The 27,903-nt window shown below is 36.4% G+C and overlaps 1 protein-coding gene across 2 annotated transcripts; it reads right to left on the bottom strand.

Moving 5' to 3' along the window:
• On the bottom strand, positions 1–27,462 carry xdh (xanthine dehydrogenase). 2 transcript variants are annotated; one of them, XM_066673236.1, is made up of 36 exons: positions 27,345–27,462; positions 26,763–26,820; positions 25,966–26,062; positions 25,129–25,237; positions 21,965–22,091; positions 21,631–21,692; positions 20,422–20,499; positions 19,418–19,513; positions 18,934–19,075; positions 18,726–18,818; positions 18,166–18,317; positions 17,435–17,528; positions 16,994–17,103; positions 16,222–16,406; positions 15,148–15,310; positions 14,342–14,431; positions 14,062–14,231; positions 13,320–13,446; positions 11,329–11,451; positions 10,091–10,187; positions 9,610–9,734; positions 8,816–8,949; positions 6,611–6,698; positions 5,998–6,084; positions 5,621–5,812; positions 4,816–4,961; positions 4,626–4,707; positions 4,435–4,530; positions 3,176–3,304; positions 2,970–3,044; positions 2,726–2,778; positions 2,425–2,539; positions 2,197–2,262; positions 1,924–2,112; positions 1,407–1,574; positions 1–709 (listed from the first exon to the last, which is right to left on the bottom strand). In XM_066673236.1, exons 1-36 carry the CDS (start codon positions 27,402–27,404, stop codon positions 659–661), a joined length of 4,029 nt encoding a protein of 1,342 aa, XP_066529333.1. In that variant the 5' UTR covers positions 27,405–27,462; the 3' UTR covers positions 1–658. The 2 variants fall into 2 exon arrangements, with proteins under 2 accessions (XP_066529333.1, XP_066529339.1); XM_066673242.1 differs by lacking the exons at positions 21,631–21,692; positions 21,965–22,091; positions 25,129–25,237; ... (1 more) ...; positions 26,763–26,820; positions 27,345–27,462 and adding an exon at positions 20,588–21,578 and having other exon boundaries at positions 2–709.
• Positions 27,463–27,903: the final 441 nt, after the last annotated feature.

Raw genomic sequence — 27,903 nt, 5'->3', positions numbered from 1 at the left:
CCGGAAGAAACCCACACAGACACAGGGAGAACACACCACACTCCTCACAGACAGTCACCCGGAACGAGACTCAAACCCACATCCTCCAGGTCCCTGGAGCTGTGTAACTGAGACATTGCCTGTTGCACTTCATAATGTTCATTTTATTAAGCAAAATTCAGTACAATTAAAATCAAGGATTGAAGAAATACTACCTGCTGCACCGCCATGCCACACTATTTTTTGCTCCTTTATAGTGAAAAAATGAATATCTGCCTTAACTTGGTCTATATATGAAAGGGTGTGCAACAGTTGGTTGAAGTGCAGCTTGAGTTACTCAGCTTTATTCATGTGATTACATACTAAAATGGCTATTATAAAGGCAATGATTAAACAATAAACTAATTATTTGCTTATATGGCCAATATACATTTATCACTGTACAACAGTGTATAGGTAAAATTACTGAAATGTTTGCTTTAAGTAAACTCATGTTCATTAAATACTGATATGCAGTTAAAACCGTTTCATACCCTATTTGAGCACTGATATTTATATAATGGATAAATTAGAGATTTCCTATGACCTGTTCCCTGTAAAATATGATATCTGTGCTTTCTTTCAGTGAAGATAGCTGAAGGTTAACATAAAGGACGGGTTTGTGCTTCCGGTCCCTGTGTTAGACCCTCACATCCCATGGTGTATAAGTCCCTGGCTCTGGTGGAGGGCACTGAAACAAAACACACACATATCCAAAAATAGTTATTGGTATTCCTCTATTAAGAATAAACAAACATTAATTGTTCTTGAGGTCTACAGTAAGATCTAGAATAAATACACAATCATTTGGTAAACTCAAAGTCATTATTATTAAATTATAGGAATATTATATTTTCTTTATTAAAAATTAAAATATATTCCAATCAAATATATCATATGCATGATTTCATACAGAAATGATGTAATAAAGATGTAATTGATGTGTCACATTTTGGCATTCAGGACATATAACTTTTGTTTATAAAAGATTATACTGATTATTACTGAATACTGAAAGATTATTAAGTACTTTAAGGTTATTAAAGCTTATTATCATAATATGATGTGTGTTGGTGCTATTGTTTTTTTGTCACTTGTTAATGCATCATAACTTAAATAACAATTTTCTTTTGAAATTAATTTGTATTTACATAGGGCATTTTAGAACTGAATTCATGACATTTTCATGTTTAAGAATATACATGTTTTATTTTGAAAATTTTAAAAATAAATCTATAACACAGAATCATAATTAAAGAATAATAATAAAACATAAAAAAATATAAATATATATTATTGCATTTTATTGTCAGAGCACTGCATCTGTTGCACATTATTGTAGTTCTGTGTATTGTATTCTGCAGTTAAAAATTTAATAGGCAACATACCATTTTGGTGAATTTGTCCTCACAAGCATTGCGTATTCTCTCCGGTGTCGCAGGGCTGTCCAGCCTGAAAGGTCCAGTGAAGCCAGACTCAGCTCTGGCAGCTGAAATGGCATCTTTAATAGCATAGAACACAGAAGCTGCCAGGAAGAGAGGAGGCTCTCCAACAGCCTTAACAAACATGACATGCAAACATTTCAGTTGCTTATAATTAAAAAATTAAAAGAAATAAAAATCACTTATGTGATACTGTTACTCTTTTTCCACATTATTTCGCATTAGTGACACTATGTAGTTTCTTGGATGTATTAGAGGCAGCCTTCAATCTATGGAGCATAAAGATGTTTATTCAAGAACGACAGTGTTCTTGATTTTGAAAAAAAAAATTTTTGTTATTGTTTGCTGTTGTTTTTTTTCTCTGACGTAGTAGAAATGATTGATTGCTTCTTTAATGCATGATGCATTGTAATTTAGAATAAAAGAATCAAAGAATCAGAATACACAAGCAATCCATTTTTACCTTGGAGGAGAAAATAGCCTTCTCGTTGGGGGCATCTCTAAGCAGTGAGACCTTCAGTTCAGTTGGAATGTCTCCAAAAGCAGGAATCTTGTACATTCCAGGTCCACGTGTGTACAGATAACCCTGGGGAGAGTAGCGCAGCTCCTCTAGTGTGAATAAACCCACACCCTGCATGAACGCACCCTCCACCTGCACACACATGGCATGTTAACTCCTGTAAATCGGAGAAAATTGTCATTACATTAATGGGTCATTGTAGCTGAAGGAGGGTACCTGACCAATATCCAGCGCCGGGTTCAGACTTTTGCCCACATCCATGACAATTGAAGTATGCAGGTTCTTATGGGTGCCGAAATAGTAAAAATGTCAGAAGTTATGGGAAGGAAAAATGGTTCACCAACATAAAGTAAACTTATCATATGAATGAGATCAGCTAATATGATTTTTGGTCAGTTACACCATAAAAGTTTACTGGTCATCTCATGTAACGGCTGTACTTACCTTGTGACCACCAGTGAGACAGTCTATCTCCACCTCTGAGACCGCTACCCCATAACAGAAGTAGTTAAACGGACGGCCTGAATTTGTTTGAAAATCATAACCAAGATCTGGAGTCCTAAAAAAAACAGATAATGAAAATATTCAGAAAGATTTGTCTTAACTTATTATACAGTCATAGTTAAGATCAGTACCCCTAGCAGAACTTCGTTTACTGATAATTGAAATATTCGGACATTTTTTAAATCCTGAGTATAAAGCTGTGGTCATTTCTGGAAATAAAAACAAAAACACTAAAACATACTTGTAAAATCCATTGGCTGATAAATTCACCCTGTCAAAGTAAGCTGCATTCACCTGCAAAAGAACAAACCGTATAAACCATGAGATTATCATATAGATTAGAATCATATCAATATGGAAATGTACTTATTCTGCCGCTTCTGCTTCTAAACTAGATGTGTTTAAAACGGGACAAGACTGATGTGAAGACAGGCCATGTTCATAAGCTGATATTGCTGATATTGATTTGTACTGAATTTACATACCCAATCCTCCCATTTCCCAACTGGGTTTTTAGTCTTGTACGGCTCCAGCCTTTGCATCAATATCTGGCATGCATTCTGGGCAACAGGAGAATGAAACATCATTGTATCTATTCAATTTTCTTAGATTTATCAATTTAACAAACAAAATAAATTGACAACAATGTAAGGGAATGAAAATAAATAGTAAGTATCAGAGTGGGTCTTACATAAACAGCCATGCCATTGAGGTCTGAGGAAGCAGAGGCAGCAGTGGGGCTTGTGTTTGGGACTGTGTTAGTGCTGGTCTCACTGATGTGGATCTTTGAGGTGGGGATTCCCAAAGTCCTGCTGGCAACCTTGACAAAAGACCCAGATCTATTTTATTATATGTATACACTGATCTGCCATAACATTATAGTCACCTCCTTTTCTACACTGTTTGTCCATTCTCTCAGATTCATTTACCATGAAGGTTTGCACAATTGCAGAGTGTAGTGCATCTGTTGCTGTGCATAAAGTACTTTCTTAGCCAGGTCCACTCATAGTAGGGCAATAAACACTTAAGATAAAAGTATGCAGACCAACAGATGGAGTACAGTCTGTAATTGTAGAACTACAAAGCTGACAATGAGTATAGCAACAAGGAGGCAGCTTTAATGTTATGGCTGATCAGTGTATACTGGGGTGCAGTCAGTGGACTCAGCTAATTAGCCAAGCATCTAGCATCTCAACAGTGTTAATCTTTACAAAGTGAGAACTCGAAATCATATCACGTTTTTCTTCCATAATTTAAAAAAAATGTTCAAGTAAAACCAAGCGTTAGTCTGAACACTAAGACTATTTAATCTCAAGAATAGGTGGGTTATGACATTAGTGGGAGGTGGAGGTGGCAGGGCAGGAACAAATCCTGGAGGAAGCACTAGTCCATCACAAGGTGAAACACACTCACACATCCGGACACTTTTAAGTCGCCAATCCACCTACCAAAGTGTGTTTTTGGACCGGGGAGGAACACAGGGAGAATACACCAAATTCCTCACAGACAGTCACCTGGAGCGGGACTTGAACCCACAACCACAGGATCCTGGAGCTGTGTGATAGAGACACTGCCTGTTGCGCTTTATAATGTTCATTTTATTAAGCAAATGCCAGTACAATTAAAATCAAGGATTAAAGAAAAACTACATTTTGGGGAATCTGGCTGGATATGGTTTGGCACCCAAACTTAGATGTGACTTAGATGTTGATTATGAACATATGAAGGAATGTGTTCAATTTCTAACTCTCATAATTATATAAAAAAATAATAATTGTGAATAAATTATTATTACGATTAATACAATAACTATAGGATCTAGTGAAGATATTCTCATTGATTGAACAAGAATGTCTTTGGAAATTTCTAAATTGTGCATTCCAATTAAATAAGGACATAGTTCCCAGGGAACAACAGCAGCTGGGTCTATACTGTTTTGATCTCCATTACCTGTATCATTTTAGTGTGTAGGCCTTGACCCATCTCTGTCCCACCGTGAGTGAGAAGAACTGAACCATCTGTGTAGATATGAACCAATGCACCTGCCTGCAGTACACAAAAACAAAATCAATTTTTTTATTTGCACACACACACAAACACACACACACACAGTCCTGTCTCCATAGATTACAGGAACAAACCTGGTTCAAGAACACTGCAGTGAAACTGATGCCAAACTTGGTAGGGATGATGGAAAGGCCTCTCTTGGTCCAGCAGTGCTGTCTGTAATGTACATATCAATCCAAAACTTACTAGCTCACATAGAGTTTAAAAATATTTTACCGAGCTAAAGCACATGACTGATTGCTCCAATCAGGTGTCATGCCTCACTTGTTGTACAGCTCCACTTTAGCTTTGCGGTGGTGGAAGTCTGAGATGTTCATGCACTCCTCCCAGCAGCGGTCGATGGTGAATTGCTCCAGACACTGATTAAAGGGCGTATAGTCTCCCTGCTTATACAAGTTAATTTCCCTCACCTGCAAGTACAAGGATAGTGAACATAAGATCATACAGAAATGCCATAATGTACAATAAAACAATCTACAAGCTACTGTTATTGCAGACACAGTATGATTAGAGTTATAGCAATGAGAGTACAGTACAAACTGGTATGGTATTTAAAATAAAATATCATTATTAAACTTATATCATTATATTCTAAATATATATATATTTTTTTACAATTTCATCTTAAGTTTGTAACTTACATATGATGAATAATCAAGTTGTTTTATAGTCCCTAAATAAACCAGGTTTTATTGCTAACAGTGGGTCTGCAATGTTTAAAATGACAGGATGAGGCCTCTAGATATAATTTAAATAGCTCCAATGATTCTCTGTCATGTTATGCCACAATCATTATACCCGAAACCTAGTGGCCTGGATGCATTAGAAATTCTGGACTAAATTTATTTGAAAGAATTTTAATATGAGGTAGCCACTCTATGGAGAATTGACTAGTTAATTCAGAGACTACAATGCATTTTCACTTTGTGATTTGCACAAAGATAAATAAAAATGAAGAATTATTTTCAACTATTTCTGATTATACAAATTACTTATTGATTATTATTTATTATTAATTATTAGGCAGTGTTGATAAAAAATGAGACAACCCTGAAATCGCAAACTAAACCTGCTCTGCGGGAAGACCACATCTCAGAGCCACATCACTTATCCAGCTCTCTGTCACCATCATTCCCTGTGGACCACCGAAGCCCCTGAAAGCAGTGTTGGAGGGCAGATTGGTTTTACACATATAGCCAGTCCCACGAATATGAGGGATGTTATAGCAGTTGTCCATGTGGAAAAGTGCCCTCTCCATAATCTAAAGGAAAACAATACATATGTCGTTACATGCCACTTTGAACTTCAAACTTAATACACTATGTGAGGCAGGTTTCATTACATAGTCTACTTCAGTTTGGATTCTGTTGTCTTCATTCCTCTTTCCACACATTATGTGGTGCTACTGAGTACATTTATGAAAAAGCAAACAATTCTGACACTCACCGATAGAGAAAGATCCATCGAATTCCCCGCATTGCTGTAATAGGTCACATCAAGTGCAATCACTTTTCCATTTCTCTTGAAGCCAACCTAAACAATTGTTTTTGAAAAATAAATTATTAATAATTTAAATGACATATGACTCAATTGTGGGCCTAGGCTTAAATCCCTACCTTCACCCAGCCAACATTGTGTGGGGCACATTTGTAATCATTCATTTCATGTAGAAAATATTACTGTCATATATCACTGCCAGTGGCATTGGCTGTATATTACACGTGGAGGGAATTCCACAGGAAAACAAATGACAAACCATCTGTTTAATGGCTAAAACTGCAATGGGATGATATCTACACCCGGTGTAATTAGGTAGAGGCCATGTTGATGATTTATTTGTTTACTTAATTGAAACTGAAGATTTTATTTATGTATTTTTAAATGAAAGTCACTGTAACTGTAACATATAGTGTTTTATTTTTTATTTGCTGCAGAGGCTGTTTTTTCCTTTCTCAATAACCCCCCCAGCCCCCCCCCCCCCCCCCCCCCCCAAAAAAAAAGCATGAATTTGCCACAGGTGCATAAAATTTAATTTAAACCATATAGATAAAATTCTTACTTTATAATGCCCGAAGAATGGATGTCGACCACCTGAGATTAGCATGTCCTCATCCCGATCCAACATGCATCGAACTGGTCTCTTGACTCTAGAGCAAGGACATGTTAATTGTTGATTTAGGGTGACAATATTTTAAAAAATAAATAAATAAATAAAAGAGGATGGCAGGTATGGAGGCATGGTGTAGACATACACCTGTACCTGGGGTGGGTAAGGTAAGGGTGTAATTAGTTGAACTTCAATAGATAAACAAATACTCTTTAACAACACAACTCACAGATGCCTTTAGGGACAGATCTTATTCCTCTCCATTCAGCTTTTGGCCCTAAACAACTGTAAACACCCACAGGATGCTGTTGACTCTATGTACAAGAAAAAGTTAGGACACCCCATGAAAACCTTTGTCTTTTTAAACATATGGACATATGAGCTTCATTTGAACAGTATTGAGAGATGGAGCTTATATAACTAAACAAATAAAACTGAAGAAATTGCTTATAAACACAAGTTGTAAAATTATACAGTTCTTGTGAGGAAAAAGTTAGGACACACCTACATTTATATATCTGGCAAGACTAAAGTTCACCAGAAAGCACACAGACAAAGACCAGGACTTCAGAAACAAAGTGCTTTGGACAGAGTAATCCAAAGCTGAATTATTTGGGCACAGTAACAGAATGGGTGCATTGCTGCACCAGGGCCTGGCAAGCTCTCTATCATAGAATCTACTATGAATTCTTCACTGTATCAGAGGGTGCTTGAGGAAAATCTTTCCAAAAACTGAAGCTGAAGTGGACGTGGACCATTCAACTTCTTAATCCTACATAATCCTACTGGGTGATTGGTGCATTCAAGAAATCCCGCAAAAATCACACAGCTGAAAGAATTTAGCATGGGGGGGGGGGGGTTCCTCAAGAAATTTAAATTTTTGTTAATTACATTTTACAACTTATGTTGATAAATAATTTCTTCAGCTTTATTAGCTTAGTTAAATAAGCTCCATCTCTAAGTACAGTTCAAATGAAGCTCAAACGTTTATATGTTGAAAGGTGTTCAAAAAGACAAAGATTATCATGGAGTGTCCTAACATTTTCACATGACTGTATTTGTTTGGTGGAATATACTATTTTCAGTCCAGCAGTGACACTGAAACGCTTACAAACTCCAGCAAAACTGCTGTGTCTGATCCACTTGTAGCAGCACAACACACACTAAGACCACCATCATGCCAGTGTCCAATACAGAGTATAATCCACCACCCAAATCATACCTGCTTAGTATGGGTTCTGGGAGGATCTTGACCATTGAAGAGCAGGGTGAAATGGGGATAAGAAAGTATGTAGAGTAACAGATGGACTATAGTATTTAATTGTAGAAGTACAAAGTTCAGTGAAGCTGAGAGAATGGACAGTGAGTGGAGAAACAAGGAGGTGATTATAATATTATTATTTGACAGTTTATTTTACATAAATTACTATATAATTGACGGATAAAACAATGCTGTATGTATAATGAATTCACAGCCAAGTTCGTATTGAGTTACCTCTCATGTTTTGTGTTTAATAGTCTGGAAATTTCACCTGTTTTCATGTAATGTTAAAATGAAACAAAAAAACTGCAAATGTAAGTTACTCATCAGAAAGTAGGTAACAGTCAGGTGTATCCATTGAATTCATATCATTTTAGGGACAGAGTGTGAGCAGAAAGTGAAAGGCTCATGGGTCAAAGAAAGATAAATAAATCTTAACAACTTTTAATATATTTCTGTTTGAGACTCTAGTAAAACACTGAAATGTTACGCCAAACTCTGTTGTTCTCTGTGGTGATTGGTGTTTAAAACTTAAGGATGTATTTCACTGGAGTGGTGACCCAGTGTGTCCCACGTTCTGCTCTCAGCTGTCCGACCCCTTGAACACTTCAATCTTTGTGCCCCTTTCTTCTCACCTTTCAACAACATCATCAAACATCATAAAAAAGGGCACACTACAGTGAAGGCCTTAGGGCTTAGGCCAAATTTGGGACCGGAAAAGACAGCAACAGCTCAATCCTGGAAATTTCTGCTGAGTTAGTCCTGGGTGGAGCAAATTTTTTTATGTCCCAAAATAGGACATGTCTGGAGGTAAGAGGACGTATGGTCACCAGTTAAATCAGTTTGTGTGCTGTACATTAAGGAATGAACAACTATAATAACTCCAGTGTCCTTACTTGTGCGCAGCAACAGCCACAACTGTGGAAAGAATGGTGCTCCGGCTTTCTTTTCCACCAAATCCTCCTCCCAATCTTTTTACTCGACACACTATATGACTGGCTGGCACTCCCAGAGCTTTGGCTACAAGTGCCTGAAACCAAGCAGCAGATACTGTCATTGTAAAATACAAATGCTTAATTTCTTCTGTTACACACGCAAGGCATTAAATACATGTCAAAGAATATTAACCAGAATCTTAATCTATTTTCCACTGAAGGTTTTAAGTTTTGCATAGTTCTTTTAGTGCATATTGAATACATTTTCATTTTCCTCCTGAAAAATGATATAATTAAAAGCAATTTTCTTGTGTATATCTGCATTCCTCTGGTGTGTCAATGAGTATAGCAGTATGTTTCTCTGTAGTAAGCCTTGATAATCATGAAATTTAACTGTGATCTTCACAAGTTCAATGCACTAATTGCCAGGCACAGACAAGCATCCCAAAATATAACTGAGCCTCTATGATATTTCACAGTAGGTCCGGTGTTCTTTTCTTTAAAACTTAATATTTCCATCTGTGAACATACAGCTGATCTGACGTCTTAAAAAGCTACAGTTTTGTCTTATAAATCCAAATGACTTTCTCTCAGAAACAGTGTGATTTGTCAATATGCATTTTTGCAAATTCCAGTCGGGCTGTTTTTTGTTTTTCATTCAAAAATTGACTGTCTGATCAGTTGCAGATATATTTTGAACCAGATTATTTTGCATATCTTTGATACAAGCAAATTCTTAAAAAGATTTTGATCACTTGTGTTTTGGAGGCTGACTGTGTGGACACAAACATCTCCATCTCCCCATCTTCTCCTCGTGGAACAGCCAAGGTACAGTTTGTTTCCAGATAAAAGTGTTCCTGCCCTCCTATGTGTATCTCACCTAAGAACAAGGTATTCATAGGCAACAGTTAATTCAATCACAAGTTGTAACTTAAAGATACACATTAGGATACACAATGTAAAGTCAATTTTTCATAACAAATACATTACATATCTCTTGAAAAATATTATGAGAGTTCATATTTGTTAAATATATACCACAAGTTGGCTTGTGCTTCCACAAACCTATCCCCCAGGGCTCTGAGAATCTCTGAATCTCTGAAACTCACAAAGGTGGGAACCTCTGCTATGGTCCTGTGGTTCTGTACCCACAATTCAGACAAAACCAAAACAACTGGCATAACATACAGCTGTGACTGAGCTAATTACTTTAAAAACATTCAGATGATATAATACCTTCCAGGAACATATCAGACTCTTGAAACCCTTTACTGAGGTCTCCTTTCTCTAATGTTCTCACAGGCTGGTAGAAGGACTGTTTGGCAATGGCATCCTGTAGAAAATACAATTTTTAATTTAAAGGGAAGAACACACCAAACTCCTCACAGACAGTCACCCAGAGCAGGACTTGAACCCACAACCTCCAGGTCCCTGGAGCTGTGTGACTGTGACACTACCTGCTGCACCACTGTGCCGCCCCATATTTAAATGAAACGGTTTTTAATTAAACTATAATCAGGAGAATATAAAAGGTAATAAAATGATACAAAACAGGCATGCAAAAAAGGCTCAGTGTGAGCAGGCAAAGATCACCACTTTGCACTAAACTTCATTGAGAACTTTCAAACAGTTCAAAGAGTACATTTCTCAATTCAAGATTACAAAGAAAAGTAGATACTATTATTAAAGATTCAGGGAATGTGGAAAAATTGGGTAAGGTCAGAAACTGTTGAAGTTCTTGATCCTTCTTCCCACAGAGGTCATTGCAGAAGATTCCTTCTTGCTACTGTGGTAAGTATAGAACTGCCACTGAAATAAGACATGCAGCCTTTTCAATAGGTTCAAAAGAATAAACAAATCACAGATTCTTTTTTTATTGCATTCTACACATTTTTTTCTGGTAATAAGGTGTGTAAATATATTTTTAAAAATGTCAAATATAGACACTTGCACTCATTCACTATAGAAATTTTAGCCCAAGTAAAATATTTAATTCACACTGCAAACTTAAAACCTAAAGCTCTAAGGAATATGAAGTGTAAAAATGCAATCTTGGGTGTCATTTACACAGAGCGCTTTGACACATGAGAAAATGAGATTTAAAGATCTATTTATCTGAGTTGTAAGAGATTATTTGCTCAAAAACAAACAAACAATACACACTAATATTGAATAAAAACAAATGGCATTATTACAGTAAGGAGTCATATTCTGTGTGTGAATTTGTTCTTTTAACCTTTCCAAAACTCTTGTGGCAGTCCGGTATTATTTGACATTATCAACCAATACATAGTTTTACCATTAATAAATACTTTCATTATTAAATCAAGTGTGCTGTTAGAACATCTAGAAACAAACGTCCTTCACACAAGCTCACAACACATTTAGTACTTTTTAGGGAAGAGAAATAAATAAATAAATAAATAAATAAACAAATAAATAAATAAATATATATATATGGGTTAGCACCGCACCTGAATAGTAACAATCACAGGCTGGAGTTCCTCATAAGAGATCTTCACTAATTTGGCTGCTCTTTGTGCATGGGCCTGTGTGTTGGCCACAATGGCTCCCACTATATGACCCACACATGTGACCTGAGTTAGGAAAAGTGGTAAATCATTATTATAAAACACACAGTATATTTTCTGATTTCATTACAAGAAAGCCTAATACAAGCTGGTCCACTGTGTGGAATCTCTATGTAATGTTGTATATAATATCCACATATTCAGTTTGTGAAGTGTGAAATAGACTTAAAAGGGCTTTACAAAAGCATGGTTGTGTATAGATCATTTAAAGCACAATTTGAATATACTTTGTGAATATATGTAAACCACCTTTAAAATATATAAATAAACTTCCAAAATGATCAACTATTGATTTAAGGCAAATGACACATTTTACATGATAAAAAAGTCTTTTTTGCCAAGTACCTGCCGAGTGTACCTGGGGATGAAATGTAATTTATAAGGATTAACAGAAATGAGATTTGAAAAAAAAAAGGATCGATTAGCTGTTTATCAACAAACATAATTAAAACGTGTCAATTTGTTCTAAAATGAGTTACTGAGTTATGAGTTAATTAGTTGTGTGCAACAGACACGTGACTCATGATTAATGTTTTATAGAAACGCATTGTTTCATCCCACATGGAAAATACGAATCATCACCTAAACATTTGATGCTGATTTGTCACTGAACCACTGACTGTGAACTATACCGTTTATGATAATAGTAAATCCCAAAGATAATTTATAACCATTCAAACCTATATCTATAATCTATAAATAATTATCCAGTATACAGTAACTATTTCCTAAAATGTTACTCGGCTGTGTTTGGAAAAATTATCAGAGGTAAAATTATGTGCATTTCTTGCTTTTTTTTTTTTTTTTTTTTATAAAATCTATCTCATATATATAGTATGTCATTTAAAGTGAGTTCATAATACTTTCATGACAACACACATCATATTTTGTATCCAGAAAATGTGTGCATTATTTAATGTGAAATTAAAATATCATTTTTTTCTTTTAAAGCAAATTATTGTACTTTTTTCAGTAGCACACTGTTTTTTTTAAATTATAGCATTTTTTATTGTACGTTGCTCTGAATTCTGAAAGCTCACATTCGTTCTTAACACTCTACAGTACATTCTTGGAGAAAAAAGTAACCATCTCAGAACTTTCTACTCTCTCCACAGTGGTAAACAAAATAAATAAATAAAACATTTTTTTTGCTCTTATAAAAGAAATCCTGGTATTAACCTACACGTTAACATGTAAGCTTAAGAAATAAATGTCAGATAGCAAGCGTGAAGTATGAGTGTGTTTCTGAAGTTATATGTTATATGTGTACATTTTTGTTATGAGTAGAGCTAGAGCTACATCTACACAGTGAATTGGGAGTTGTTCTTAATATAAATAATTTGAATAAACATTGCTTTTACTGGAAAACAAATGTAAAAAAAAAAAATATATATATATATATATATATATCCATCCATTATCTGTAACCGCTTATCCAATTTAGGGTCGCGGGGGGGTCCAGAGCCTACCTGGAATCATCGGGCGCAAGGCGGGAATACACCCTGGAGGGGACGCCAGTCCTTCACAGGGCAACACAGACACACACACATTCAGTCACACACTCACACCTACGGACACTTTCGAGTCGCCAATCCACCTGCAATGTGTGTTTTTGGACTGTGGGAGGAAACCGGAGCACCCGGAGGAAACCCACGCGGACACGGGGAGAACACACCAACTCCTCACAGACAGTCACCCGGAGCGGGAATCGAACCCACAACCTCCAGGTCCCTGGAGCTGTGTGACTGCGACACTACCTGCTTCGCCACCGTGCCGTTATATATATATATATATATATATATATATTATTGCACTTATAATGGCAGCTGATATTAGAAATAGTCTCTGTTTTTTCAAAGTGTCTTGCAAATAACCTTATCATCAGCAAAGACAGTCTCATCATAGACAGCAGGTCCAGTCCTATTGCTACCAGGGATGTCCTTAGCAGAAACAAACGTGATAACTCCTGGAACAGCCATGGCCTCAGCAGTTTCAATATATCTGTTAAAAGACATTATATAAATACATGACAGATCATACGAATATATGATTATACATGATTCATGGGGTTGGGACCCCTAAATGTTCTTTAGCCTCCCAATTCTTTCATATTCAACAACGGTTCTCTGCCTCCTGAAAACATAAATGAATTTTTTACTTTTGTCATTATATATTCATAATTATAAGGTTGATTTTGCATAAAGGAACAGCACTGTCCTCCTCCCTCAATCCACGGCCCTTGAGCAAGGCAGTGACAAATAATTACACATTTCAATTTACTCAAATGCCCATGTATTGAGCTCATGGAATCAAATCTTCTTTCTGAGCTATGTGTTCCTTACCTGTGTGTTTTAGTGCATTTATCATGAAGTGCAACTCACATGAGATGAAGCACCAGCTTTGTAGGCCCTAAATCAACCATCGAGGGGTTTCCCCACATGGGTTTAATACAGTCTCACTGATATATCCCGAAAACTAAAAGTGTCAGTATAATTGCTGACAAAACGACTGATTGCTCCATTAAACACAAATAAATGATCTCTTGCAAAGTTACAAAGCAGGCTGGTGACAACAAGCAAAAACAGAATTTAATAAGAACAGGTCATTTTTACTCACTTAATGACAGCATGAGCTTTAGTACTGGTGACCAGGGCCAAATACAACTCGTTCTCATAGCAAGGAATATCATCACAGTACACTGCTTCTCCTGTGGCCTGCTTCAGAGCCGACAGATGCATGACTGGATGACCGACCACATCGTCAGAGGTCTGACCGAGAGGGACTTCCTATGAAAAAACATTAAGTAAATTTGATCTACCACAGATGTATAAAAACAGGCTTTATAATTAGATTCAAACAATTTTGTAGAGGACGAAACAAGCCTCAAGCTGTATACCTGGTAAAACTGGACACTGGTTGGAGAGTCTAGGTGAAAGGGCTCTATAGCACTGGCAGAATTAGGACTCACATCTTCAACAGAAAGATGCTGCAGAGGCACAGATAACTATCAGCTGTGCAACTCCACAGTACACAGTGCTGTCTAGCAGACACTTTGATTTCACATTTTTAATTGAAGCAGTTGTTTCCTACAGTGATTGATTTTTCCATTAGAAAACAGACATTTCAGACAGCGAGTGGCCTGTGTTAAACCCACTTTAAATTATTAGGCTGTTTTCTTCAGGGATTCAGTTTGAATCCTCATCTCATATGGGGTATACAGAGGAAATTTCTATTTTTGGACGGTAAAAATGATTTTTTGTTCCTTTATAAAACTAATTGGATCAGTTTCAACTGATTATTTCAAACATTCAATAAAATGTAATATATACTATTGATATACTATTGCTGTAAAGGCTTCAGATGGAAGGTAACTTCTATTTACATTATGTATTACATACACTACTTTTCTGAATTGAAATATGACTGAAAAAAGATGTAGTTCTATGCAGAATTATGGGCAGAGAAGATTAAATAATTTCATATTCTCTACATGGAACATCTTTCTCCACATTTCGGTGTACATCTATTCGTCTATTAATTTGATTATTGCAACATATTTCAAAACATAAAATGTAGTACTGCTTTCCCAATAATTTTTATGCATTCACCTAAAGAACTATTACTGCAAGCTATAGTTGATTCCCTTTAGAAGATGTGTTATTTTCTCTCATAAGGTGAAGTGCATTTGATGATGTGCATGACCTCTTGTGCCAGTTTGTGCTGGACGGTGAGGTAGAATTTGAAGAACAGGCTGATGGTCAGTGTGCGTCTGTATGTCACCATCCCTCCTGGTGCAGAGGGAGAGAGTTTCACCTCTGAAGCAAGGAAAGTGCATGCATCTTCCACCATCTCATCATTCCACTGCCTATACCCATGTGAGAATGAAAACAGTACCATTTAAAACAGGTTTTTTTATATACCTGTAACCAATTCATGGTCAGGAACCCCACAAGACCACCACAGAGCAGGTGTGATGTGATGGTGGATCATTCTCACAGCTGCAGTGACACTGACGTGGGGGTGGTGTGTTAGTGTGTGTTGTGCTGGTGCAAGTGGACCAGACACAGCAGTGCTGCTGGAGTTTTTAAACACTGTGTCCACTCTGTGAGACACTCCCCCCGTTGGTCCACCTTGTAGATGTAAGGTCACAGACAGTAGCTCATCCTTTGCTGCAGAGTTTGTGCTGGTTGTCCTATGGGCTTTCATCAGAAGACACAAGATGGCACCCACAGGATGCTGTTGACTGAATATTTTAGCTTGGTGGACTATTTTCAGTCCAGCAGTGACACTGAGGGTTTAAAAAAACTTCAGCAGACCTGTTGAGTCTGGTCCACTTGTACCAGCACAACACACACTAACACACCACCACCCCATCTGTGTCACATCCTTTTTTTTATAAGATAAAAAATTTAATTTGCTCTGGAGTGGTGACTGGCTGACTCAATCATTTTGAGGATCATTTTGTATTTAACATAAAACAAATTACACATGAGAACAATGTGAACACCAATTTTGGAACTTCAGGGTCAAACAAATTCAAAGGTACTTCAAACAAGCAAATAAGGGGCAACATAACATATACAATGCCATATACAGCACATTAAGTCTGATAGGTATATCTCCACTTTCCCAAAGTACTGTAGATATGAAAGTGTTAGTTTATCATTATTGATATAATTAATGTATGTATAAAATAACTGCAAAATCCCACACAATTTAATTTCATTTCTGTGGTTCGCGTTCAAATTCGGTGAACAGAACCAGCATGTAGATTACCTGCCAATGAGTGAGTTGCATGTAACAGTAGCAAGAATAGTGGTGGGGGCCATTCCTCCATAGCTGAGTTTAATGCCTTTCACTATGTTGGAGCCCTCCTGAAAGATGACATTCATCCCACAGGTGACAATTGCAATGTCGTCCTCTTTGCGCAGTGATTGCTTAAAAGCTGAGAAATATTGTCCCTGAAAAAGAAAGTGTACTGTGCACTTCATTGTATGCAAGCATTGTATGGTTTAATTGTAGGTGAATTTTGGTCTGTGGTGTAATTAAATATTTCAAATTATAAATCCAAATAATAGCCCACATCTAATTCAAATGCATATTGTCGCTGACGGGACAAATTATTCCGGTCTTCCAGTCATTGTGGAACATTTGTGTTTGTCTGTTTAACATGAAATTCTGACCATATTAAAATATATATATATATATATATATATTTTTTTTTTTTTTTTTTTACCCAATAGCAATATGTACTGAGGAACCAAATATTAAAAACATCTAATATGCTCTTTGGGTAGACACATTTGTGATTTACACATGTACACACAAACCCACCATTCCTCAGCAGAGCATTTCCCTCACTAAATATCACACCGCTTCAACCAGCTTGTTACCTTCCCACAGTGCTTTGCATTTGGTTTAAACAGAGGCTCATTCTAAAACCTATTCTGAACAGGGCTGTTTAGACATGGTTAGAAATGTCCTGCGTCTTTTGATCCTGTGGTTTTTTGACAAAAGATTAAGTTATCCCAGATCTTAATATTACTACCTTTCTTGTGTATGGAATCTCAATCGATAGCAGAATCTCCTCAGGTTTGACAGCGGTTTTCCGGTAGGCTGTGAAAAACTTGTCATCCATGTGAAGGATACGTTTTCCCTCTTAGAACAAAAGTTAAGATGAATTTAGATTATGACATAAAATAATGACATGATGCAACAGTGTTTTATAGTGTTTTATAGTGTTGGAACTAACAGTTAAGTTTACTGCTGGTGTTAGAAACAGCTGTAAGATGATGTTAAAATAAACAACCTAAACATATCAACTAATTTTCATTAGTTTCATTAGGTTCATGCAATTAATCCTTTGTTTCATTTTTTTACTATAATTACTGTCCTTTGCATATGGTCTATCTCTCCTTATCAGATAATGTAGAGCTCTAGGTAACCTTTGATACTTGAACAGAAAAACAGGGGAAAAAAGTTATTTTACCTTTGGACATCAAAGTTAGCTTACAGCAGGCTGCCATAAACACAGGGTTAAGGTCTGAGATAGGACTGGCTGTCATAATATTTCCACCAATAGCCTGACAGCACAAACATACAGACACGAAAATACAAGTATTTATGAACTGTCAGTGATGCATCGCTTGTACTTTCATGTCAGCACGCTGTCTTTTGCCTGATTTTATCCAACAATTAATAATGAAAATGTATTTCTGTTTATACTATTGTATTTTTAGTTTGTACATTTTGTGAAATAATGTCAGGTAGTTAATATAAGTAACTGAGTATTTTAAGTATCTTCTTCTTGACGCACTTTCTCGCACAATGGTAGCATTGCACTGTTCTTTGCCCTTGCTTCTAAAGTTGCTCATCTATTTATATTTTATTCTCTGCCTTTGCATCTAAATTTTAATCATATGTTTTATTTTACTTTTTGCTCTTATAGTTTTTGATCTGCTTTACCATGTCCTGTAAATAGTAGCATCCTCTCTATTGTGAAGTCTACTATGTTGTGTTTGTTGCTACTGCTGCTAAATTTCCTTCAGGATCAATAAAGAACCTATCTATATAATTACACTAGCTAGGATACTAGGATACACATTCTGTCAGAACAATAAGGAATTTTGTGCATCAGTCTGGATAACAGCATATGCTAAATGCTGTATATGTTAAAAAAGTAATATATATTACAATTGATGTTAAAAGTAAATGACATACTGCAACATTTCGGATCTGCTGTCCTGCAAACAAACGCAACTGCTCAAGCACGGCCTTAAAGACTTCAGTTTTGTAGCTAGGCAACTTCTTTATAGCCTCACGCAACTCCTCTTCCAGCACGCTCAATGTGACAGATGCACCAAATTCAATCCCTAAGGCAAGCACACACACACAAAATGCCATTGCAGTTAGACAAAAGCCAATGATTACTTTCTATTAAAAGCAAAGAACAAACAAAAAAATGATTGCATTCCAAGCTGTTGAGGTGCATTTCTATCGGTCTATTTATCATAAACAAATGGACACTGGTCAAAAACTGGGATTATATATACTTATTTAAAAGACTTAACCATGACAAAAACCTAGACATATTGTTTTATTCTGACAGTGACAATAATCAATGTACTGCAGATTTAATGGAATTATTGCATATGACTCTAGTGGCGGTTTCTGCATAGAAGAATGAATCATGTATGAAAAGAACCAGAATTCACCTTTAATAAAAAAAAACATGGAAAGGATTTTTAAATTAATACATTCAAACACAACATGATACTGACCATTTTCAGTGTACTGAATGCTTCTGAGTTCATGGATGTAGGCTGGTGCCAGGATTACTGGGTACAGGAGGTTCTTAAATTTCATCTCTATACCTTATAGCCAGAAAAACAAAAAGATGAGGACAATAAATTATTTTTTTCCTATTTGATCTTACACTTGCCTTTTGAAAAATTCTCGCTATGTTTACATTTCAGTTAAGGGCCTCACCTATTTCAGTGTTCCCAACTACCAGCTTGGCTTCAGGATACACTGCCTTTAACTCCAGGAGTTCTTTGAGTGAGCTGGGCTGAATCCATAATACTCTCTCCCCAGTAAATCTCAATGACCTTGGTGGCTGTTTTCCAAGACTCTAGAGTGATAGCAAAATATATGTAAACTGCACATTTACCATCCAATTTAAGTAATCCGCATTTGAAATGTGTTTCCAGTCCCTCTCCACATTGTGAGGCCTGGTATATAGGCACTCTTTCATCGCTATTGGATAGAGTTTTATTAGAGGAAAAATGGCTGAAGAAGAGGTAGAAACCACTAACACATATTAAATATATAGATAGATAGATGGACCACAGTATCTAACTGTACACCAACAAGATTATAAATGTATATTTGTAAGCCATATAAATTAAAATCTATAAAATAGTATACAATACAAACGTTAAATTGCACTCAAAAATGGTGTTTATGTATTTACCATCAGTTCAGGAGGGAAAATAATTTCTTGTGTTGGGTCCAAAGGCTTAAACTCTTCTGGGTTGAACAGCTGTTGACATGAATGAGTTGAATCTCCCTAGAAAGTAGAAACATGCCAAATTAATGCAAAACTAAACCAAAAACAGCAGAGATCAATGGATACAGGAAGACAGCTTTACAGGAATAGGGGGTCTGTGATAAGGTGACCTTTAGATAAGGTTTGTGTACTTTGTTGTACAGCAATATGATTATATAGGAGCTTGTGAAAGAAATCTTTGCTTAAAAATGTGACTCCATTCCTGTGACACTGACGTGGTTTTCATGACATCGGTTTCCAGCTAGGTTTACACAATTTTGACCAAGAAGAGGCACAGATATGGCGTCAAAATAGGTTCTAAAGTTCAGAGAATCAAAAAACAGAATCCATAACCAATACATGACATTTTGTAATTGGGAAAACTGTCATTAAAATTGAGAGTTATAAAAACAGGTTTGTAAACAGAATATTTATGTATGTATCGTCCATTTTGAGTTTAATATTCATTTAGAATTCGTTTTCGCCAAGTCTCGCTGTCACCTCGAGAAGTTTCTTGTTTTTCATTTTTTATCTGGGGCCCTGTGTTTGCCGGTCGGCCATTTTCAAATCAGGGTCAGATTGGCATGCTCTCACTGATGTAGCATTGCGTAGCATCAAAAGTCAAAAGCGAGAAACTTCTGGAGGCGATAGCAAGACTGAGAGAAGCACAACTGAGAAAAGGCAGAATGAAAGTGAAAACAGATTCTTCAATAATATTAAACTCAAAGTAGATGATTATATACAGAAATATTCTGTTGCCAAACCTTTTTTTATAAGTCTCAATATTAATGAGTGTTTTCTCAATTTCATAATGTCATTTATTGATTATGGATTCTTTTTTTGGTTCTCAGAACTTTTATAACCTGTTTTGACGCCATACACAGACACAAAACAGTGATCATTTATTGCTACACAATTGTTGGTCTCACGTTGACAGGCTCCTCTTTATGTACAGTGGTCATGCAGCAACCACTGGCTTTTCCTCTGCCCCCACAGCATCCTCCGTCCTGTTCATAAAAAGAATAAACAGTAACAAAAGTGCACTCTAACTACAAATGACTGATCTCAAAATTTGTCACTAGTTGTGATACATACCTGCAGATAATACTGGTATATCATTCATTCATTCATTCATTATCTGTAAGCGCTTATCCAGTTCAGGGTCGCGGTGGGTCCAGAGCCTACCTGGAATCATTGGGCGCGATGCGGGAATACACCCTGGAGGGGGTGCCAGTCCTTCACAGGGCAACACAGACACACACTCACATTCACTCACACACTCACACCTACGGACACTTTTGAGTTGCCAATCCACCTACCAACGTGTGTTTTTGGACTGTGGGAGGAAACTGGAGTACCCGGAGGAAACCCACATGGACACAGGGAGAACACACCAACTCCTCCTCACAGACAGTCACCCGGAGTGGGAAATAAACCCACAACTTCCTGTGAGCTGTGTGACTGCGACACTTACTGGTATATCAGAGCTTTATAATTTACATGCCTTTAATACTTAACCATGAAAGATAGCTATGTACCATGAATGTAGTGTACTATTTTAGCATACATTTTTTTAATAAAGGTAAACAAATGCCAAAGTGGAAATTGGAAAAATGTAGATTTACTAAATAGTATATGAATATGAAACTATTCAAATGCTCAAAATCAAGTAATTTTCAAACATTTGTTCACTTTTTATAATATAAAACATGTTTCTTTTACTATTGATGCTGCATTGGTTTCAGTTATACCTACAAATCTAACATCAGAATTAGTATGTTTGAACAATATTTGTCCATACCCTTGCAAAACTGCAATATTTTCAGTTTGTGTGCTACTTAGATAGTAGCTAGAATATTTTAAATATGATTGCACTGAATATTCTGGCTAATATAGCAATTATATAGGCTTGGATTTAGTTAAAAAATTATTTCTATGGAACATCAAACGAAGAACACTACCACGTGGTTATGATTACACTAACCATGCCAGCACAGCCAATCATCATTATGACTGCATTAGCAAGAAAATGGCAGAACAGAAACTCATGTATCAGAAAGCACATCATAATATTTTAGGAACTTGACAACAGATACATCCATTTATAGAATTACACTGGTCTTTGTGGATGGCATTACCTTTGTGAAGGTCTTGTAGCCCTCTAATATGGGTCTGTAACCAGTGCAGCGGCAAAGATTACCTATGTTCACAAAAAAAATCTGTATTACCTCATTTGTGTGAAAGAAAACATTTTTTAAAATTATATTTATTCATTCATTCATCTTCTATAACAGTTTTGTCTTAATCAGGGTCATGGTATGTCTGAAGCCTACATAGAATAATCTGCTGAATAAAAAGCACACACCCTGAACCTATTACTTGATATGGATTCAGCAAAATAGCATATCTGACGTTTGCAAACAAGATGGAATATATATGATGCATCACAACAACAGGGGATTATCATTATACCTTGGAAGGCTGCCTCAATGTCCTGAATTGTAGGTTGTGGGCTGTTTCTAAGCAGGGCATACATAGACATGACAAATCCTGGAGTGCAGAAGCCACACTGAGATCCATGAGACTTGGCAATCCGTTCCTATAAAAGCAAAAATATAACACGTGGTGGTATTATTACAAAAACATAGCAAAATGGCATATCTGTAGAGAACAGAATGAGACTGAAGCAAATATGCTACATACCTTTGCTGTCCAATGAGAAATATGTATCTCAAAAAAGGAAAAATCCTTTTTACCTTTCAATGGAAGTCAATGTAAAAGGATTTTATTCTAAGAAATTTTGGAGCATTTTTATTGGTCCATGCATCATGAAATTTTCACACAATGTGACAGACAGCTGCTGTGTTCAAATGATGTAGTAAACTAAGAATCCACAAACACGGAGATACATTTTCATTAGACAGTGGCGATATGCTTTTGCTGTTTTATTTATTTATTTATTTATTTTAATTTTTTTGGTATCTCCAAAAGAGGAACAAAGAAGACATTCAAATCTTTAAATAGAAGTTGATTCAAAACGACAATGACAAATGTAAAAAAAATGAATGGAGGTAGAACATTTTGTTCCTTTAATGTTGTGAACATAACACCATTCTATGTTTCTGTATTCACTGATCCATGTCTGTGTTTTGCAAAGAATTACATAGCGCAGCATACGTCAAGGAAGCACACATTTCAGCATCCTAAAGGCAAGGAGTGTGATATTACAGCACCTGATAACCCTCCTGAAAAAAAAAAATCCAAACTCATTTGCTTCACATGGTAATTGTGTGTAAACTGTAAACTGTAAACTGTAAAATGTTTGTTCTACATTGCCATTGGTGTGACTATAGACTTTGGACCCTGTGTTAAGTGTGTAGATGAAGCAGCATATGAAAAAGTCAAGAATCACTGCCAACTGCATCATTCAAAGACTACAAAATTGTTAATGGTTCCACAGAGTCACTGCCTTTGAAAAAGAATTACACAGCTATAGTGAGTCCCAAGGCCCAAAGAGTTCATGCTACTTGCGATCACTAATAGTAGCTATATCTCACTGCTCAGAGTAGGACTGCTCAAAGTAGTATACTCCATGTCTACCAAGTCAGCCCACATCAGCCAGCTCTTGAAGACTAAGCCAAAGAATCCAGAGACGTTTAGAACTTGTTTCATAGATTTAGCTTTAACCAAAATATATTGCATTTGTAAACTGTGATTTAAAGGCATCAATTTTTGAATGTAAATTTATTAAAGTGCAAATACAAGGGAAGATTTTTCTCCAGATAGATTTAACTGCCCCGTTAAAAATGCTGTTGAAAATGCTGTATGTGTGCTGTACTTGATACATGTCTCTGTGCTGTATGGTTATGATTCAGAGAAGTGCAGTGACATTCAAAACCCTGCTTTGAAGAAAAGGAGACACGCGTCTCCGAGCTAATGTTAAAGAATGTTTAACAAACACCATGTGTAGAATTCACTGTAACACATGTACAATTCCGGTGTGTTACAGTATGATTCAGTAGGGTGACCAGATCTGTGATTGTGAAAAAGAGGACGGGACTAGAAAAAGGGGGGGAGGCTGTTGAGCTCTCGCCCCTTGCTGCCATTGTATGCTTAGCTGAACCTGTGTGCTTTAGGTCCTTTACACCTTTATTACACATGGGAAAACATGGGAATTTCTTTTTTAATTCGTCTGAGAGCTTACATTTACGTTTCGGCATAGCTGCTCGAGATGACCTTTGCCTGATATAAACGAGGACTACTGAGGTGCAGACTGACCAATTAAATGTTTACAGAGAAGGTTATCGACCAATAACGGTAGCTCTACAGTCAGACCGTCCAATCAGAAGATTTTAGGCTACTTCACCACGCCCCCTTCTCACTCAAGCGAACCAATCGGAGTAGAGGAGGACGGGACTAGTTTGTGAATGAAATGCTTCTCAAAATTCTACGTAAGTTCTAGAAAAACAAAATCCCGAACGTTTATGAAATTCCGGCCGGACATTTTTAAGTCTAAAAAAGAGGACATGTCCGGGTAAAAGAGGACGTCTGGTCACCCTAGATTCAGCTTTCAAGGCTCACTCTGTGAATGTGTTTGAGGAAGCAGTACAACAGAGCAGCTAAACGTTTGTATGGCGCAAACTGAACCACAAATTTTTACAAGCTGATCCAAATAAATGAAAAATGCATGGTGAACAAGCTAAGAACTGAACAAACTCACGTTTTGTATTTGCACTTTCCTAAATGTTAGATGTACTGCTTCAAATCACAATTTGTGAATGATACTTCCACCACAGTTTGATATTTGCCTGCTCAGCACAGCAATGAAGCTTGAGTGGCATAACTTGTGAAATGAAATTACAGGACCCCGTAATTAAACCTTTAGACCCTATGTAACCACTAAATAAGATTGTGACCAAATGTGAATTCAGAAAGTTCTGCTTTTATTTTATTTAACCAATAGGCTCAGCAGCACTGGTCTGTCACAGGGTGGCACTGTAGAGAATTAGTCAGTTAACTTGCTCCTGTTTGATCTGCTGGAGAAAACAGCAACAAGGTTTTTCATTCTACACTGCTTAAACTCCTGTCCAAATGGTGGACCTTTAACTTTGTTTCACAGTTAATACATATAGATTATGTCTCATGGACTTTGGTTCTTATGTGCCATGCTGAGGCGGTGGCATGGTTTGGTTTGAGGTTTGAGTAATCAGGTATGATGCACTTTGTTATGCTTAGTGTATGCAGTAGTGACCTAAACGGTTAATTCACATGTTGTAATTTCACACACTGGTCTGATCCACAATCTGAACAGTGCTTTTGTCTTCTCTAAAAATGATATCTTAGTTCCAAGTTTCGGTATTCATGCATCAGTCTTTTTATGTTTTACATGTGACCCAAGAACCAGAGCATAAGTTTTGCCACCTTTGTAAGTCATTGTTGCAGATTTAAGTGTCCACAGAGGACTACAAGTCTTTGTGAGCTTCACTGAATTCATAACATGTCTGACTGTATTGATACACTAGATGAACTTACAAGTTACAAGTGTCAATGTATTACTAATTTCTTAGCTCATCTTCTTTTCCGTTTGTCCATGTCAGGGTCGCGGTGTATTACTAAGTTAATGTTTGAAATGATACCTGTACAGGATGGAGTTTGCTGGCTACGCTGCCAATTCCCTCCACTGTAGTGACCGCACAGTGATGAAGAGAGCACAGAGGAGCTAGGCAGGCATTAACTGCATGGTGACTGAAACAGGGTTATCAAGGATAAAAGTCCTTATTATCAAAAGAAATATAAAAAAAACGCGCAATTAGTCATTATACTGAAAACCTCATAAACATTGCAAATTTATAGGGAGACGTTTGAGCTGTTTTTATTTTATTTTGCTTTGCTAACAACATAAGTTTAAAAGACTTAAATGTAATTTTGGAATTTCTATTGGTCTATTCCTTATGAAAACCGCAAATAAAATGCAAAGCACATATCTGACTTTCAAAAGAGGCAGAGAAAGAAAAAATGTAAGAATGGAGATATACACTGATCACCACGGACATTAATACCACTATCCTTTGCAGTGAAAGACAATGATGATATTTCTACAGTGGCACCTGCCAAGGAATGGGATACATTTGGCAGCTCTTAAAGTTCTTATGTGGGGAAACAGTGAAATGGAAAGGACCTGAATGACTGTGACAAGGGCCATATTGTGATGGCTATAAGACTAAGCAGGTAGTATATATGTTATATTTGGTTGGTGTTGTTCTGTTCTGTTGTTGCAAATATCTGCAGCTATTCACCAATTGACTGATAAGGCATACTTTTCTCATTCATATAAATTTAGTCATATATAAACAAACAATTACACAAATGAAAAGAAGTCTACAATAATGAAACAGAAACAGACTGCAGCCTACATTCCATAACCCGTTTAAATAGAGGCTATTATGTATGTTACGGCTTTATGAAAAGGATACATCACCCGGTTGTTATTTGGGTCGAATCTAGACACCATCACAGTGCAGGCCCCACAGCCACCTTCAGCACATCCCAGCTTAGTGCCTGTCAGACCCACTGTCAATGTTAAGGAAACATTCAAAATAAAACACACAGACACTCTCACATGTCGCATGTTTTAACCAAATATAAGGCAGTCAATAAACACACATTACAGAGTGTAGTCCATCTGTGCAACAACAGATGAGCTGCTGTTTTTGACTTTACATTTACAAGGTGGACCAGCAAGCCAGGTCTAATAGAGTGGACAGTGAATGGGAAGAGTGCTTAAAAAACTAGCAGCACCACTGTGTCAAAGGGTGAAGTGAGAAAAACCAAGTATGCAGCAAAACACAGGAACTACAGTCTGTAATAAAAAAAAAAGTGCTTCTGTAGGGTGGGTGGAGCTGAGAGAATAACAAGTGAGTGTAGAAACAGGGATGTGGCCATAATGTTATGGTTGATCTGGTTATAAGGTCAAAAAAATCAGAAAGCCTAGTACAATTTATCATAATTTTATAAGGGCAGGAAAAAAATAATACATTTTACACACAATTTTAACCCTTAGGCATTGACACCAATTACAGCATTTTAATTATACAAATTATAGACTAATATAAATATATATTACAGCAATATTAAAGAACATATTCATATAAATAGCGTACACATATTTTGCAGTTATAAACGGGTCTGGTTTCTTTAATTACTACAGAACTTTCTGCAAGCATCATATACCATGTTTAAATAATCAACAGTGTGTAGTGTGTGAGCTTACACTTTCTCCTTAGGAAGGTCAGCAGCGTTATTTCTGGATCTGCCTTTCTTTCAACAACCTGTGGAGAGAAAGTTAATAATGAACGATGCTGCACACGGGAGATTTGGACATTGAGCAGGAATATTGATCAAAATACATTCTATTTGTTTAAAGATAATAATGACAAAATGTGATTAACACAACCCTACGTTTTATTCCCTTTAACTAATTGGACTTTTATAGAGATATAGTTGAGCCCTGTAACTCACATTTTATATAAATAGATATTCATTTAAGTATGTTTTTTGGTAACACATTGTTACACTGTAAATATGTATGGATATTTTTTTACCATTTATTTAGGCAGTGTTTATTGTATTTGTTTAAAAATAATTTCTCAAAATAAGTTGAAAGAACAACAATCGGTATTCGCCCATGTTCCTGTTTTGGCAATTTATTTTTACGTTATTTTTATTATTCTGTTATTGTAACTTTAAATATGGCAATCTGTCCCTATTTTTTTAGCCAAAACATTATATTTTTACAGTTTAAAATACATGGAAGACAACTTGAAAATAAGGAAATAAATATTATTTAAGTTACCTTTTTGCCATTAATGAAGAGGACTAGATCACTATGATGACTTTGATTCAATTCCTCCATGTTTTGGATCTCAACACTGTTCTGTAACTTGTCACAAAGCTCCAGCAATCAGTGTATGATGGGGAATAAAAGGTTGATGACAGTTCAGTGAGCAACATGTGACACAATCCTATCAGACAGAGCACACGCACACACAAGTACTCTGTGTGTGTGTGTGTGTGTGTGAGAGAGAGAGAGAGAGAGAGAGAGAGAGAGAGACATTTGTATAAACTTTATTCTGTTTATATATGTATTTATTTATATTATTAAATAACACATAACAACATGTAATACCAAATTAGCAACTGAAGGACAACATATGTTAACTACTAAGCAACACCTTAGCAATCACCAGAAGTAGTTTGAGAGCCATACTGTGGATGTTGACAGGCAATAATGATTTTTTTTGTCCAATTTATCCTCTAATCAAAAAGGTATTTAAATCTACAAGTCCGTTGATTAATTAGGGCTTGGAGACCAATGTCTAATCACCAATGTCTAATTCCTATTGCCATTTTAA

Source organism: Hoplias malabaricus, chromosome 1 (assembly GCF_029633855.1).
Source record: "Hoplias malabaricus isolate fHopMal1 chromosome 1, fHopMal1.hap1, whole genome shotgun sequence".
Taxonomy (NCBI): domain Eukaryota; kingdom Metazoa; phylum Chordata; class Actinopteri; order Characiformes; family Erythrinidae; genus Hoplias; species Hoplias malabaricus.
Note: the sequence above shows the minus strand (reverse complement) of the source record. Positions and strands in the feature narration are given on the sequence as shown.

Bases quoted from the DNA above. Each gene is read 5' to 3' on its own strand.
- xdh (XM_066673236.1), bottom strand. From the start codon at position 27,404: ATGGAGGAATTGAATCAAAGTCATCATAGTGATCTAGTCCTCTTCATT. The intron at 2,263-2,424 runs GTAAGTACAGCC...GGCACCCATAAG, and splicing joins GTCTCACTGGTGGTCACAAG to AACCTGCATACTTCAATTGT. The intron at 2,113-2,196 runs GTACCCTCCTTC...ATGTGTGTGCAG, and splicing joins CGGCGCTGGATATTGGTCAG to GTGGAGGGTGCGTTCATGCA.